Here is a 14,836-nt window from a genome sequence, read left to right on the forward strand (position 1 = left end):
ATAGCTGCGGAAAGATAAATTAGGAAAGAGAAAGCTACGCCGGTCTTCCGTCACAATCGGTCACACAAGCTTGTCGATTTTAAGAAGCACGATATATGACTTTTAGAGCCTGCTGCGCAGACCTCTGTAAAGGCCGGGGGCCCAGAATCTATGCTAACAAAGCAGGCAGTTGTTCGTATTATATAAAGGGCGGATGTAAGCGCGCGTATCTCGTCGTAAAACGACGGGTCTTGTAGTTACCTACGAGACACGTTGCTTGCCTGACACACGCTTATGTCGTCAAACTTGGATAACGTTCTAGTGCCAGCAGACAAGGACAAAAAAAAAAGGAGACGTAGAAACCCACGACGCGCCATCGCGGTGTCTACGTACGCGTGTACCTCTTGTCCTTATCCGCTGGCGCTAAAAATGGAGTCTAAGTTCGAATACCAACACTACCACCACACAGCAGCGGCCAATGTTCTTTATCCGCACAGTAAAGCGGCAAGTCTCGGCGAGTCCGGTCTCGAGCTCACCAGATTAAAGAGAGAAGCGGCCACAGCGACGTGGCGTCGGCAGGCCGCGAGGCGCGTGCCTCACGTCTCGATCTTGTTGGCGATGGCCATGATGGAGGCGGCCGACGTGGCGCTGCCTCGGTGCGCCCTCTCCGCGCCACTTCCGCCGCCGACCAGTTGTATCAGGTTGGCCGTGGTCGAGGACGGGTTGACGGCCGCCGACGAGCTGCCGCCGCCGCTCCCGCCGTCCGTCGCCGTCGAACCGCCGCTGCCGCAGCCCACGTGGGAAGCTGCGCGGGGAGCAGAGTCGATCGCGGTCATCCGTGAGCAATGAGGGGAAAAAATCTGGCAGAACGCACAATTTGCGGATGATTATCTACGTTAATACGTCTATAGCGTACAAGTGGTCGAATACGTATACGTAATAATGCGATAGGAAATATATTTTGATATGGTTATGTTTATCTAATGTAATTGTTGAGTGCAAGTTGCCTGTTCGGGCACATAACCAGCGGCCCGTGTTGTTTGCTCGGCAAGACAAAAGTCAGCGCGTACCCACTGGCCCGAGCTAGTAGACAACTTGCGTCACGGCGAAGAGCGCAGTAGCTAGGCTAAGCTATAGGTTAGGCTAGGCTTGGCTTGGCTAGATAGATAGATAGATAGATAGATAGATAGATAGATAGATAGATAGATAGATAGATAGATAGATAGATAGATAGATAGATAGATAGATAGATAGATAGATAGATAGATAGATAGATAGATAGATGCTGAAGTAGGCTAAGAATGCTAATCGCATTAAAATGGATTCCACACGCCGTGAAAGAAGAACCACTGGCCAGAAGGGTGCTTTGGCGAATAAATAAATGTGATCAGTGCGGTTAAGGGTACCAGGGGTGACGGCTCCGTAGATATGACATTCTGCTACCCAGAACGAGGGGGTAGGATTCCCGACCGCGTTTAGATGGAGGCTGAGTGCGAAACGACGTACGGTATTGTCTGCTACCGCTCGCCATGTCCCATTCTTTGCACTGTTTTGTTCGAAGACGTTGCCTAAATTATCTAGCTCGTACACAGACCTTAGTGAAAGCTCTTCAACATTTTGTCATCAGGGCTTAATTTGTTTATTTATTTATTCCTAGTTAATATTTTTAGTTCTTCAGTATGTTTTGTCCAATTTTTACCATTATCATTTCAACCACCCCACCCGAAGTAGCAAGTTCTGCACATAGTATATATGGCCGACATCTTATGCTTTCGTTAAACTCTTTTAGTTTGCGTGTTCCCGTTATGCGTTTGCGTGTTCGAAATGTATATCAGCTTATCATACAGTGCATCTAACCATGATTGACTGGTTACGTGTAACGTTCCACAGAAACGCCTCCATAGGCTTTGGGAGGCGCTGTAGCTGCAAACTTCGGATTAGTTTTGACCACCTGAGGCTATCCACGTGCATCGCACCCCCAGTACATGGGCCGCTTTGCACTTCACCTTCTAGGATGTACACCGATAAGGGCCGGAAGTCGAACTTCCGAAAACATAGTCGGTTGCAAAACATCATAGCCGCAGAGCTACCACGCTCGGTGAGCTGTAAATGCAGCCGTGCGTTACGAAAAGTCCTTGACATGAGGCGCTGCACAGTACAATGGCGAAATCGAGCTCGTAAGGCTACCGGCTGCACAAATGCGTGTATTTCATCTCTCGTGTCACAAAATATATGACAGCCCACCACGGCAGGGCCGAAAATATAGTTCTTGGTGCCTTTATTCTCTTATTGAAGCAACCGGTTCACCGCCACTTCTATACCCCTGCATTATCTAACGCGACCGTACACTTTCGTGGCATTGTTGATAATTTATGTAAGCACAGCTGTTTACGTTGAAACCAAAAAAGTAACGTGTACTTAATAAGCGGGCTGAAAAACTATGGGAGGATGTGTGCGTGTACGCTTTGTTAGAGCGCAGTGTGCATGCTTCTTGTTGCACGAAATAATCGAGCCTAACTGAGAGGTGGACGAGTCGGTGCGGATTTATATGTAGCTATACTCATGTCGCGCTGCACAGGCGTAGCCGTGAATTATTGAGGCGTTGGAATACAAAATGAAAAGAAGTTTCAAACGAGATGACCACTGCAGAACGCCGTTCCTATAAGAGCCCCTAACCAACGTATGTTGCTTTTGAAAACCACTTCCTGAAAACAGCTTCCTATATACACTCGTTAGAAACGCTGTGTTTTTATGGCACGGCACTTATATGCAGAGGAAGTTTCGGCGCTGGTTCCCACGGCTCATCAACGTTCCGTGCAGGACTATTCATTTCTGTTCTACGTTCCTTTACATTTTTCTGTCTTTCTCTCTCCCCCTCTTTCTTTAACGCACTGTCCACCAGCCATGCTCAGACAACAGTGATAGAGCGTAAGCGTGAAATATAAAACTTGCACCGCTATACTGCACAAGTTAGGTCTGTAACTGTCTACCAAGAGACGTTTACGAGCCGGCGCAGAGCGCGACATTGGTTACGTTGCTTTGTCATTGCTTTCTGCGTAAAAATCTCACAAACTTAAATTGTTACGTTACTTTCCTTTCTTTTTCACAACTTGCTTGTATGTCCGTTACATTTTATCAAGTCTCTATGGACTTTCCGCAGGGAGCACTTCGACTCCCCCTCTTTCCTCATCCCCTTGAAAAGAAAAAAAAAACGAAAAGAAACAAAAGAAATATAGAAAAAAGAAAGGAAGGAAAGAAAAAAAAGAACAGTTCTTCATTAGTGCAGTGTAGTATTCGCCTTTGTGTTTGTCGCAGTCCTTTCATGCAGAAAGAGTCGAAGTTAGGTAGATGTCACATGCAGTCTGTAACTATCGTAAAAGCCGCGTAAAAGCTGTTATAATCATGTCAGCCTGCTCGTTAGAGAATGGGCAGTCCCGAAATGAGGTTAGCCGCGACATTTGAGCATGCTGTAGACGGTTTGAGTGCAACATATTTAAGAGAAGCATAATCCTGCGTGCATGTCTTTTTTTTGCGTATGCTTTGATTTTTTACGCCGTATCCTTGTCAACTGGGGCAGCGAGTTGAATGGCAAACCTCTCCAGCCAGAGAGATCACTTTGGGGAACTCACGTTCTAACGTACGACTTAAACACGAACAGTATAATGCGTCGACTTGAAACGACGTTCACTACTTTAGAAAAAAGGGGAGGCCCCGCCCAGATGACCGAAGCGCCGAAGTCACCGGCCGTCCGGCGCATGACGTCGGTCCAGAGTGCGCGCCCATTGGTGGATGCTCGTGTGCATCCGCCTCGGAGGAGTAAACGCCCCCTTTTTTCTAAAGTTGTATCCGACTATACGTGGACTCGAAACGAGGCTTTGCTAACTCCCTGAAGTGTCGTTACTTAAAGTGTGAAAATCAATGTCGAAATCTGTTTTCCATTGAATGGCGTAAATACAGCGCCATAAGCAGACCACCAAGTTTGCCACAGCCAAAATCAAAGTACATCATAAGTGCCCTCTCTGTAGAAATCACTCGGTGACTTTCGAGGTTCAAATCAGGGTTCAGTTGTTCGCTTAGAATATCCCGCAAAACAGGCACAAGAAACAGCTGGCGCTTTTTTTATCGCTGCGCCAGGTTTATTCACAAGAGGGCACTCCGTCTTCTGCGACCGACGCCAAGGAGGAGACCTACTCTGGCTTTTCATTATTTCTAAAGAAAGCAGGACTGAATTGTGGGGAGGCGTTCGATCAAACATTGGCGCGACTAGACCTTCTGATAATGGCCCCTTTCAGACTGCGTGTAATAGGCCATGAAACTCGCGGCGGTCTTGTCGCTGGGCGGCCCCATCAATAACTTTATATAACTTTTCGAAACCCTTATGAGGTCTAATTTTGTGGTTCAATTTTGCTGAAGAGAGCTCCGCTTCATTGTGCAAGCTGAGAAACGTGTTAACGAAATAAAAGAGGAGGAGGAGGAGAAGGAGGAGGGGGAAAATAAGGAGAGGGAGATGCACAATAAACCGCACGTCATCGATCACGTGTGAGAGCTCACCTCTCCCGGCCGCGCTAGCGGAAGAGGCAGCCAACTCTCCCCGTAATACGGATAGGAACGCACAACACAAACACACTTGCAAAAGTGAAGGGCAACTCTCTCATTATTCAAAAAAAGTGCGAATGACTTTGCCAACTGACCAGCCCCGTCCGCCCGGCCATAGCCAGTGAGTGGGCCGGGCCGGCCTGCCTGCCTCCCACAGCCCGGGCGTTCTCGTCATGCCTCGGGCAGTGCGCAAACGTTGGCCTGCGCCGTTTCTCCATGAATATTCAAATTAGGCTGGCCATACAATGACTCGTGTACAGTCGGTGTGTTGATCGCAAGGTTTTATGCCTCACCGTCTCTCTCTCTCTGCAGCCCAGGCCGCGCTCTCGCTTTCCAACGCAAATCCAATTCAGCCGCCCGCGGCCGCACGGTTCAGGCTGATGGAAAAAAAAAAATAGAAATCCCCGCTGTCATGGTGGCGGTCGCCATCTCGGTTACACTTCTTCTCTCCTGCTGGCGGAACAAAGCTTGTTGAATGTCTGAAAAGTTTTCTCTCGCGTCCTCGAAGGACGCGGCTGCAGCCGCTGTGTGTGCGTGCGCTTCGTTCGCCGCGCGAGTGAATGTTTAATGGCGTGCGCGTGAAGGGCTCCAGTTGAATGGGAGAGCGCGCGCCTTGATGGCGGTGTCGGCGGAGCGGCTCGAGCGATGACGCGACGCGGCCGTTTGCAGTGTTGCGGATGCGGCGACGCCGCACCTGTTGTGCCGAGGCGCTTGCGATGCTTCTCGCGTTGCGTAAACGAAGCACGTTACAGGGAAGTGTGGGATAGAAGGATACGTTACGTGCCGGATGATGATGATGATGATGATGATGATGATGATGATGATGATGAAGTAGGGGGCCTTTGCGGCAGTATATAGCAAGCTGGACTAGCTGGTAGTCGCGTAGGACGGAATTCGCAAACGGGTGACATAAAGGACACAGCACAAGTGCCGCGTTACTGACCCGTTCAACGATGCGTCGTCAATTTTATTTTACGGCGAACGTGTTATTGCGGCTACTACCGCTCAAAAACGTTAAGTGCTAGTTTTTACGGCTTTGCGAAACATTCTATCATTAGCGAATACGGCATTTCGAGGAAATGCGAAGATGGTTAAGGGGAAATTTGGGGGAATTGATGAATTAGGGGTTGAATGACAATGGTTAAATCCTCGTCCTTGGTCCGCACACAAGGGTTATATAAAACGCCTAAAAAGCTTTTCTCTATTCCGCTGGAGGACCATAAAGGGTCGAAATTTTAGTATTTTGAGGAATCGCAGTGATGTGTAACGAAAGGTTGAAATGGGTCTATGGCGATTGTGAAATCTTCTCGCAATGTTTATAGTTCATACGCGGCACGTATAGTCGCTACTCCACAGCCTCCTTCGTGAACTGTGTGAAACACGGTGCTCATACCTCGTTCATTTCGAAAGCACGTCGTGCGCGAAGTACGCTAAACGTTTATTTCTGTAGTTTAATTACAGCCTTTGTAGAAAGTTACTCATTCAATCGTTTGGGGAGTGTCATATACTGCCGCTATTCGCTGTATTCCCCAAAGTATTAAAACAACGGCACGAGACACCAACTTATAATTCAGTGAAATGAGTTGGGACGTTAAGTGCTATATATGGGGAAACTTTCCTTTTCGTTGTTGAAACAGAAGCTTCACAAAGAAGTACTGAAACTTGTTTTTTTTTCCCCTTGCTTTCACGTGTTATTCAAGGTCTGTAGTTGGTTTCTTTGTCGTCCTCGGTAAACTACATTAGGAAACTTATTTATATTTCATGAAAATAAGGGGGCAGGCTATGGCTAATGTGCACGAACGGTTCTAAACAATTGGGTTAGTCACGGCGTTAGCAACTAATTGGGTACGAAAGGGCTCCGAAGCATTAGGAGTGCGTTTAACGAGGGGCGACGTTTAGCCCGCTGCATTGCATAAATACGTGTGCCACCAAAATCAAACTTGGCAAAAATGTTTGCGGGCCACCATGGAAGTTAAATGCGTGTGGATCAAATAGAGCTTTTGTGAAAAACAATTCTGACAAGAAGTGCTCCTAAATGTCGCGCTGCCGTCACTAGCTACGTTTCTCCGTAGGCGGAAAGAGAGAGAGAGAGATGGGAAGAAGGAAAGGCAGGGAGGTTAACCAGACTGAGTCCAGTTTGCTACCCTACACGTAGGGAGGGGAATGGGGAGTGAAAGAGAGAGAGAAAAATGAGTCTATACCGCACTTTCCCATGCACTAAGTTAGGTGCAGGATGTCTGTAGTCGGGCACTCAAGTCTGTTGCCTTCAGGTAGTGAAAAAGCACTCGAACTACTTTCTGGGCTAATGAACTGTGAGGCCAGGCTCCCAAGAAATTTGCTTCTGCATATGGCCTGTCATCCAACTCTGCGTTACACAATATGTATATTTGACAGAAATGGGGGCGGGGGAGGGGGGGAGGAGGGAGGCATCTTTAGTGCAATGTGTTCCGAAAGTTTAATGTTACCGGCCTAATTAGGAGCGTTCCAAATAATCCTTGAACCCTCGTTTGTATTTTTCGGTATTTCCATGCGTTATACGAGGTTCTCCCGGTTCCCACAGTCAACTAAACGAGATACATTGTGTCTGTTTGGTGAGAGTCAATGCGTAATGCATAGACAAAGTTCGAAATAGGTGGATTTAATGCGGCATTAGTTATGCAAGCGCTCTGGAGCGTTATGACTGTATTTCACGAGCTGCTTGAGATTTAGCCCGCTGCCCTGACATAACCACAACAGCGACCAAGATAAAATTTAGCGAGAACGGAGGAAACAATCTGATGAGTTGGTTTGCGAAGTGGATTAAACACAACCTTTTATAAAAAGAAATTCCTTAAAAATTAGATCAAAAGCGTTATGTTAACATCTTAGCTATAGACATCCTACACCTAAGTTCTCTCTCTCCCTCTTTCACTCCCCATTCCCCTGCCCACGTGTAGGGTAGCAAACTGGACTCAGTCTGGTTAACCTCCCTGCCTTTCCGTCTTCCCTTCTCTCTCTCTCTCTTACACTTTCTTTTATAGCGTACCGAGGGAACTGTAAGTTGCATAAAGCTTACATTTAACGAATATAAAGGTAATGTTAATAATGAGTACTGTGTAGACGAAATCGAAAGTGCTTCGTTTAATCACGCCCTTTGCAATAAATTACGTTATCAAGCGATGCACAGCATATATCATTGAGTTTTATGAGTGACGTTAAATTTTGCGTGCAGCCGTGGCATAACTGCAGATGCCACCAAAATAAGCATCGACAGTCATTTTCCCCATTTAGCCCATTTTCCGCGCAGAACAACAGTCGTGAGTCTACGGGCGTGAGTGAAGCTGCGCATCCCTTTCAGTGCGCGCAGTGATCGTTCTCTCATTTTCTTCTGTTTCCTTCCCTCTTTCCCCTTTCACATTTAGGGTTAAAAACCAGACGGCCGTCTGCTTGACCTTTCCTATGCCTTTCTGCCTTTAGTTTGTTTCTTTCTCTCTCTCTCTCTGTCTCCTAACGCGCTAAAGTAAGAGGATGGCTCACACACTGAGAACTTGCCGCACAGACCGTACGTTGTAGAGACAGTAATGTAAGGCAGCTAGCTGCCATAGCTTAGAGCGACCAGGATAAATTACCCGTGCTTAACGTGTTCGTGAAGCGCCCAGCGTAAAATGAAGAGAGAGAGAGAGAGAGGATGAGGAGGGAGAGATAGTCTGAGTTAGCTAGATAAGCCCACGTCTCCAAACGCTGGCCAGCCCTTCTATACCACTTGTCGCATCAAAGTGCGGGTGTGGTTGCGTTAGTGTTGAAAAAAAAAGGGGGGGGGGTTGAGGTGAAAGTTTCCCTTTGTCTTTATTTCTGCGCACGCATAAGGAAACGGCTTCGCCTCTGCGCTATCCTCCGCGCGGCTCTCCGGGAATTGCGTTCCCGGAGCACGACCTCGAGCGATAACGCGATGGCCTGCACAACACCAACAACAGGGAGTCGCTCCCGCGGGTGGGTGGTGGGCGTCGCACGCGTCTTCGGGTGGCGTGCGCATCCGGGCTATTTGAACCGCACCGATGGCACCGGCTGTTGGAACCTCAGTGCTGACGCCCGTTGTTGCAACTGGGTCGCAAGCCCCAAGGGTAGCGTAGGCCTGGCGGCCTGGGGCACACTGGAAGCATCCGAAGGTCCCAGCAAAGCATGAGGCGACTGCTAACAGAACAACTTGTTTATTCTAGCATCGTAAAGAGCGGGCGGTCAGGTCGACCGAAGTAGAGAGACGGGAGAGCACGTTACTCAACAGCAGAAATCGGAGCCTCTCTCTTGGCGTCCGGGGGCCGCTGCTCTTATACTCTCGGAGTTGAGAGCAAGAGGGAAGGTCATGGGACTACACCACGTGACAGCGGCGACGGACGGACTGAGAGACACGTTGGAACAAGGAGGTGACGCATCAGACGGGCCGGCGCCGGTCAGACCTCCTCGCTTCACACTGGGGGAGCTCCTCTCCCCGGCTGCCGCGCTTTGACAAGCGTGGGCACACACACACACACGCACACACAAAGACACGTGGCACTGAACATGCCGGGACGCGCTCGGCGGGGCGCGCTCGCGGCCGCTCCGAACGGGCCAAAATGTCCGCCGCTTGGAACGAAGCTCCGGCGTACGTTGCATCCGCGCTGGCTTTACCGCGCGTCGTAGGCGAAACGTAACAGACCGCCCCGCCGGGGGAGGGAGATCCCGATGGTCAGGGGACTGCATCCGCTGTCCGGAGGGATGTCGCTCGATGATGCTCATAACCGAAGTCGGTCGTCCCTCGGCGTTTCTTGAGCGCAGCGCACCGAGAAGGCCTCGTTCTCACGTTCAGGTTCACAGAGGACACTGCAAAGTGACTTCGGGAGAGTTCTCATTTTTCTCTCGTTCCCAGCAAGCGTTAGAACTACGCCGAAACTCAGCCGCTCAGTCAGCAAGCACGGCACAACCCTCACTAAGCCATGCCAGGCTCTTTCCCCTTTAATACTACTGCCTAGTTCCTTACAGTAGTCTAGCAGCACTCAGAACGCGTCCACAAATCGGAAAATTGCACTAGAAAGCACATTATCACTTTGAAACACTACACAAAAGCAATATGTTAAAAATCCTGCCTCAGGAAGAAAAACATCAATAACAAACAATTTTGAGGCTGATTCCCACGTTAGGGGCTTCGACTTAAGCCATCGGCGTTACCGTTGAGACTCCCCTTTTTGTAACGCACCTCAAAGGAATATTGTTGCAAAGCGAGGCTCCAGCGCAGGAGGCGGCCATTTGTGGAACAGATAGTCTGCAGCCTTTGGAGAGGGCAGTGATCCGTTTCTAAGCATGCGAAGCGGAGATCGTAGCGAGCGACCGTACACTAGCTCAGCTGGCGAAAACCCCGTAGCCGCATGCGGCGCGGTCCGTAATGCAAACATCGCCCCAGGCAGACACAGCTCCCAGTCAGTTTGATGTTCAAAACACAATGCTCTCAACACGCGCTTCATGACGGAGTGGAGCTTCTCAACGGAATTCGACTGGGGGTGGTGCACTGAGCTGTGTAGCAGCTTTACCCCGCACCTTTCGAGAAAGGCTGTCGTCAAAGCGCTAGTAAACACTGTGCCCTGATCTGATTGGATTTCCGCAGGAAAACCAACTCGCGCAAATATGGACAGTAGTGCATTGACTATCTCAACTGAGCTGAGTTCTTTAAGCGGCACTGCTTCAGGGAACTTTGTAGCTGGGCAGATCACAGTCAAAATGTGTCTGTACCCCGTGGCTGTTACCGGCAGAGGTCCCACTATATCAATAACGAGCCGTCTAAAAGGCTCCGTAATGATAGGTACCAACTTCAACGGCGCCCTCGATTTGTCCCCTGGTTTGCCGACCCGCTGACAGGTGTCGCATGTCTTCACAAAGTGGTCTGCATCCCGAAAACACCCTGGCCAATAGTACTCTTGCAAGAGACGGTCCTTAGTTTTCTTAACTCCTAGGTGTCCGGACCACGAACCCCCATGCGACAAGCGCAACAGATCCTGACGATAGCACTGAGGCACGATCAGCTGATCGAACTCCACTCCCCTGCGGTCTATATACTTCCGGTACAGGACCCCACCTCTTTCCACAAAGCGAGCATTTTTCTTGGCGACACCTTCCTTGACAATGCAGCGTATGTTTTCTAGGCTGCCATCCTTCTTTTGCTCGGCTATCAAAGTCGACCGGCTGACTTTTAGCAACCTATTAAGTCCGTCTGACGTAGGCGCGATGAGCAAATCTTCAGATAGCTCTTCTAACTTTCCCGCATCGGGAATTTCCTCTCCAGTATCTGGTGCGTTTAACGCTACAGACTCAATTTTATTCAGTTCGGGCGTGCTCTGAATATCAGCTTGCTGCGCCTCTGACCCTTTCTCACCGTTCGACAACATCGGCCCCGCAACTACCGCCTTTGCAGCGAGCTCCCGAACCTTCGATCTGGTTAAGGCCTGAACGCTAGCCTCACCAAACAAAAGCCCCTTCTCGCGCAGGAGGTGATCGGACCTGTTCGAAAATAGGTACGGGTACTGAGGGGGCAGCATAGATGACACTGCGGCCTCCGTCTCAAGTGCTCCGAAAGGTCCTTCAATAAGCACTTTTGCTACGGGCAGACACACGCTATGAGCTTCCACGGCTTGCTTGATCCATGCGCACTCGCCCGTGAACATATCGGGTTCTACGTAAGAGGGGTGAACTACATCCATCGTAGCTGCGGAATCGCGAAGCACTCGGCACTCTTTCCCGTTTACGAGGAGGTCTCGCATGTAAGGCTCGAGAAGCTTCATGTTCTCGTCAGTGCTGCATAATGACAAAAACACAACTTTTGTTTTTGTTTCTGGACACTGCGCCGAAAAGTGACCCGGCTTCTGGCACGTATAACACACGCGCGCTTGCCTCGCCTCGAACCGCTTTCTGCGTTCGGCTTCGGTTGCCGCCGTCTCCTTACGTTCGGTCGGACTGCTTTCACTCGCATCCGCACTACGTGTGTCCCCCTTTGCTCTCATGGGCGTGAACTTCGGCCTCTCAAACTTGGAGCCAAATTCACCCTTTTGACCGTCCTTAGCTCCGCGAGCCCGACGCGTCACAAACTCTTCGGCTAGCTCAGCGGCTCTAGCCACCGTACTAACGTCTGGCCTATCCAAGACCCAGTACCGCACGTTCTCAGGTAACCGACTATAAAACTGTTCTAGCCCGAAACACTGCAGAACTTTCTCGTGGTCACCAAACGCTTTCTCTTCTTTGAGCCACTCCTGCATGTTTGACATTAGCCTGTAGGCAAACTCTGTATATGACTCACTTTTGCCTTTCTCATTTTCTCGAAACTTCCGACGGAACGCCTCCGCGGACAGCCTGTACTTTTTTAGCAGACTCGATTTCACTTTGTCGAAATCCTCTGCCTCCTCTCTATCCAAGCGAGCGACTACGTCGGCCGCCTCGCCGGGTAACAAAGTGAGCAAGCGCTGTGGCCACGTTTCCCGAGAGAACCCCTGCTTCTCGCACGTTCGCTCAAAGTTAACCAGGAACAAACCAATGTCCTCTCCAAGCTTAAACGGCCGCATCAGGTCAGTCATTTTGAACAATACTCGTTCTCCTGCACCGTGTGCCTGATTTCCATTACGAGCGCGTTCCATCTCTACCTCGAGACGCTTCATTTCTAAAGCGTGTTGACGGTCGCGCTCTTCTTTTTTCTCTTGTTGCTCTCGCTCTTTTTCTTTCTCTTGTTGCTCTCGTTCTATCTGTTCTTTACGTTCACGCTCCTGTCTTTTTGCCCTTTCCTCAATGGTCTCAAGGCATTCCGACAGCTCGTCATCCTCAGCTCCTAACTCAAGAATAGCACTTAGCAGTTCTGGTTTTCTGAGTTTGTCTGAGACATCCAGACCCAACTCTCTTGCAAGCTCCAACAATTTCGGTTTGCGCAACGACTTCAAATCCATGGCTGCTCTGAATGCTGCTTTCTCTACTGCCTACTATTGTCTTGCCGCAACTAACCCGGCAGCAACGACAACCACAATTACCAGCTCTGTTTCTGACACTAACAAAAGCCTGGCAAAACTCAGAAGAAGAAAGTCCCGCACTCACCAAACCTCGCAGCCAAGATTTCAGCGCAGTCGTTCCGCTGCAGGCAACCAGTCATCACACAGGGCTCGTTGCACTGCTCCCGGATGGTCGTTGTGCTGCTCAGCATACAGTCAACCGCATTTCTTCGCTGCTGGCCTCCGTTGTCGCGATCTCACCGCTGGCAACCAGATGTTTGATCCGCACCGATGGCACCGGCTGTTGGAACCTCAGTGCTGACGCCCGTTGTTGCAACTGGGTCGCAAGCCCCAAGGGTAGCGTAGGCCTGGCGGCCTGGGGCACACTGGAAGCATCCGAAGGTCCCAGCAAAGCATGAGGCGACTGCTAACAGAACAACTTGTTTATTCTAGCATCGTAAAGAGCGGGCGGTCAGGTCGACCGAAGTAGAGAGACGGGAGAGCACGTTACTCAACAGCAGAAATCGGAGCCTCTCTCTTGGCGTCCGGGGGCCGCTGCTCTTATACTCTCGGAGTTGAGAGCAAGAGGGAAGGTCATGGGACTACACCACGTGACAGCGGCGACGGACGGACTGAGAGACACGTTGGAACAAGGAGGTGACGCATCAGACGGGCCGGCGCCGGTCAGACCTCCTCGCTTCACACTGGGGGAGCTCCTCTCCCCGGCTGCCGCGCTTTGACAAGCGTGGGCACACACACACACACGCACACACAAAGACACGTGGCACTGAACATGCCGGGACGCGCTCGGCGGGGCGCGCTCGCGGCCGCTCCGAACGGGCCAAAATGTCCGCCGCTTGGAACGAAGCTCCGGCGTACGTTGCATCCGCGCTGGCTTTACCGCGCGTCGTAGGCGAAACGTAACAGGGCAGAGATATCCGAAGAGGCGATGAGGCGGCAAGCATCGGCCGCAGGGGACAGTTGCTCGGGGGGAGGGGGGGGGGGCGTTTGTGCCGTGGCCGGCGGCGACCGAACGCGCATCGAGTTGTGATCCCGCGAGCGCCTAGTTGCGCGTGCAGAATGGCTCAGTGTAAAGTTCGAAAGGAGAAGAAACTTCCTGGCGCCATGGGGCGTCTTTTCAAACGATAAGCAGGCACCAAAAAGGCAAAAAAGAAACGAATAACAGAGAGAGAGAGAGAGAGAATGGAGAGGAGACACGAACAGGGGTCTTACGTTGGTCATTCCCTACATGAGGGATTTAGCGTTGCCGAATGAGGCAAAAAATGTGTAGCTCTCGCTCGGCGCAGTACTGTACAGAATGAAAAGTGTCGACTCAGGCCGATCCGATGCGCCGCTACCTTCCATTCCGCTGTCTCTGTTTCGTGTAGCGTCGGCGCTGTTAATCATATCATAAGAAGCCAACAAACAAAGACGACAACATAGGGAAGATTACTTTTACTCAATAACTGAATTAAAGAGATGATAAATTATTGACAATTAAAATGGGTTAAGAAAACAACTTGCTGCAGGTGGGGAACGATCCCACGTTTTCGCATTACGCGTGCAAACAAGCTAGGATACGAAGGTCAACATAGGGGAAGTTATTGTAGTTAATCATAGAACTATAAAATGATAAGTTAATGGGAATTAAAGTGGAAGAAGAAGCAACTTGCTGCAGGTGGGAAGCGATCCCACGTCATCGCATTAGAAGTAACTATTAAGTACAAATAATTTCCCCATATGTTGTGCTTGGTGTCTTTGTTTGTTGACTTCTTATGATATGAATAATAAAAATAGGGCGTCTCGGTTAACACCCTTTCTTCTCACTCATTGGCGCTGTTTTGACTTTTATGCTTAGATCAGAGCTAATGCTACCTTTAGAAACAATGCAGAATGCCTACTGGCGCGACACTGAACTCTTGCACAGGGTAGCCAGCCGGTACTTACACTGGCTAAACTCCCTGTCTTTCCTTCCCTTCTCTCTCTCTCTCTCTTGAGTAATGATGTCTTTTGAGTTCTCTCTTCAAAATTTTCTTGTTGAGCTCCATTTCATGAGTACTATACAAGGATGGGGAACCGGGAGACTGTGAACGTATACATAGCATCCGCGTTTTTGCTTTTTGTGTACGCGCTGTTGACTGCATGCTGCTATATACTTCTATGAACTTACAGTACGTTTCAAGACGTGGCGTACGAACGCGCATTTGTCGGCAAGTGCGTATGCCTCCCAGGGGTGTACTCTGCAGGCGCTGAGACTGCATAATTTTATTTCAAAGCTCGATTTATTC

At 49.9% G+C, this 14,836-nt stretch overlaps 1 protein-coding gene and 1 long non-coding RNA gene across 7 annotated transcripts in view; one reads left to right on the top strand and one right to left on the bottom strand.

Moving 5' to 3' along the window:
• The window catches only part of LOC135908352 (uncharacterized), a 140,567-nt gene that overhangs the window by 26,797 nt on the left and 98,934 nt on the right, over positions 1 to 14,836 (top strand). The window lies entirely within an intron of this gene.
• The window catches only part of LOC135908350 (potassium voltage-gated channel protein Shaw-like), a 244,196-nt gene that overhangs the window by 10,358 nt on the left and 219,002 nt on the right, over positions 1 to 14,836 (bottom strand). For all 5 annotated transcript variants that reach the window (XM_065440108.1, XM_070539025.1, XM_070539024.1 and 2 more), the window contains one exon: positions 516 to 784. In XM_065440108.1, the coding sequence (XP_065296180.1) occupies positions 576 to 784 (209 nt within the window). In that variant the 3' untranslated portion in view covers positions 516 to 575. The remainder of the gene's footprint in view (positions 1 to 515; positions 785 to 14,836) is intronic.

The sequence above is a fragment of the Dermacentor albipictus genome, chromosome 5 (assembly GCF_038994185.2).
Source record: "Dermacentor albipictus isolate Rhodes 1998 colony chromosome 5, USDA_Dalb.pri_finalv2, whole genome shotgun sequence".
In the NCBI taxonomy this organism is placed as follows: Eukaryota; Metazoa; Arthropoda; class Arachnida; order Ixodida; family Ixodidae; genus Dermacentor; species Dermacentor albipictus.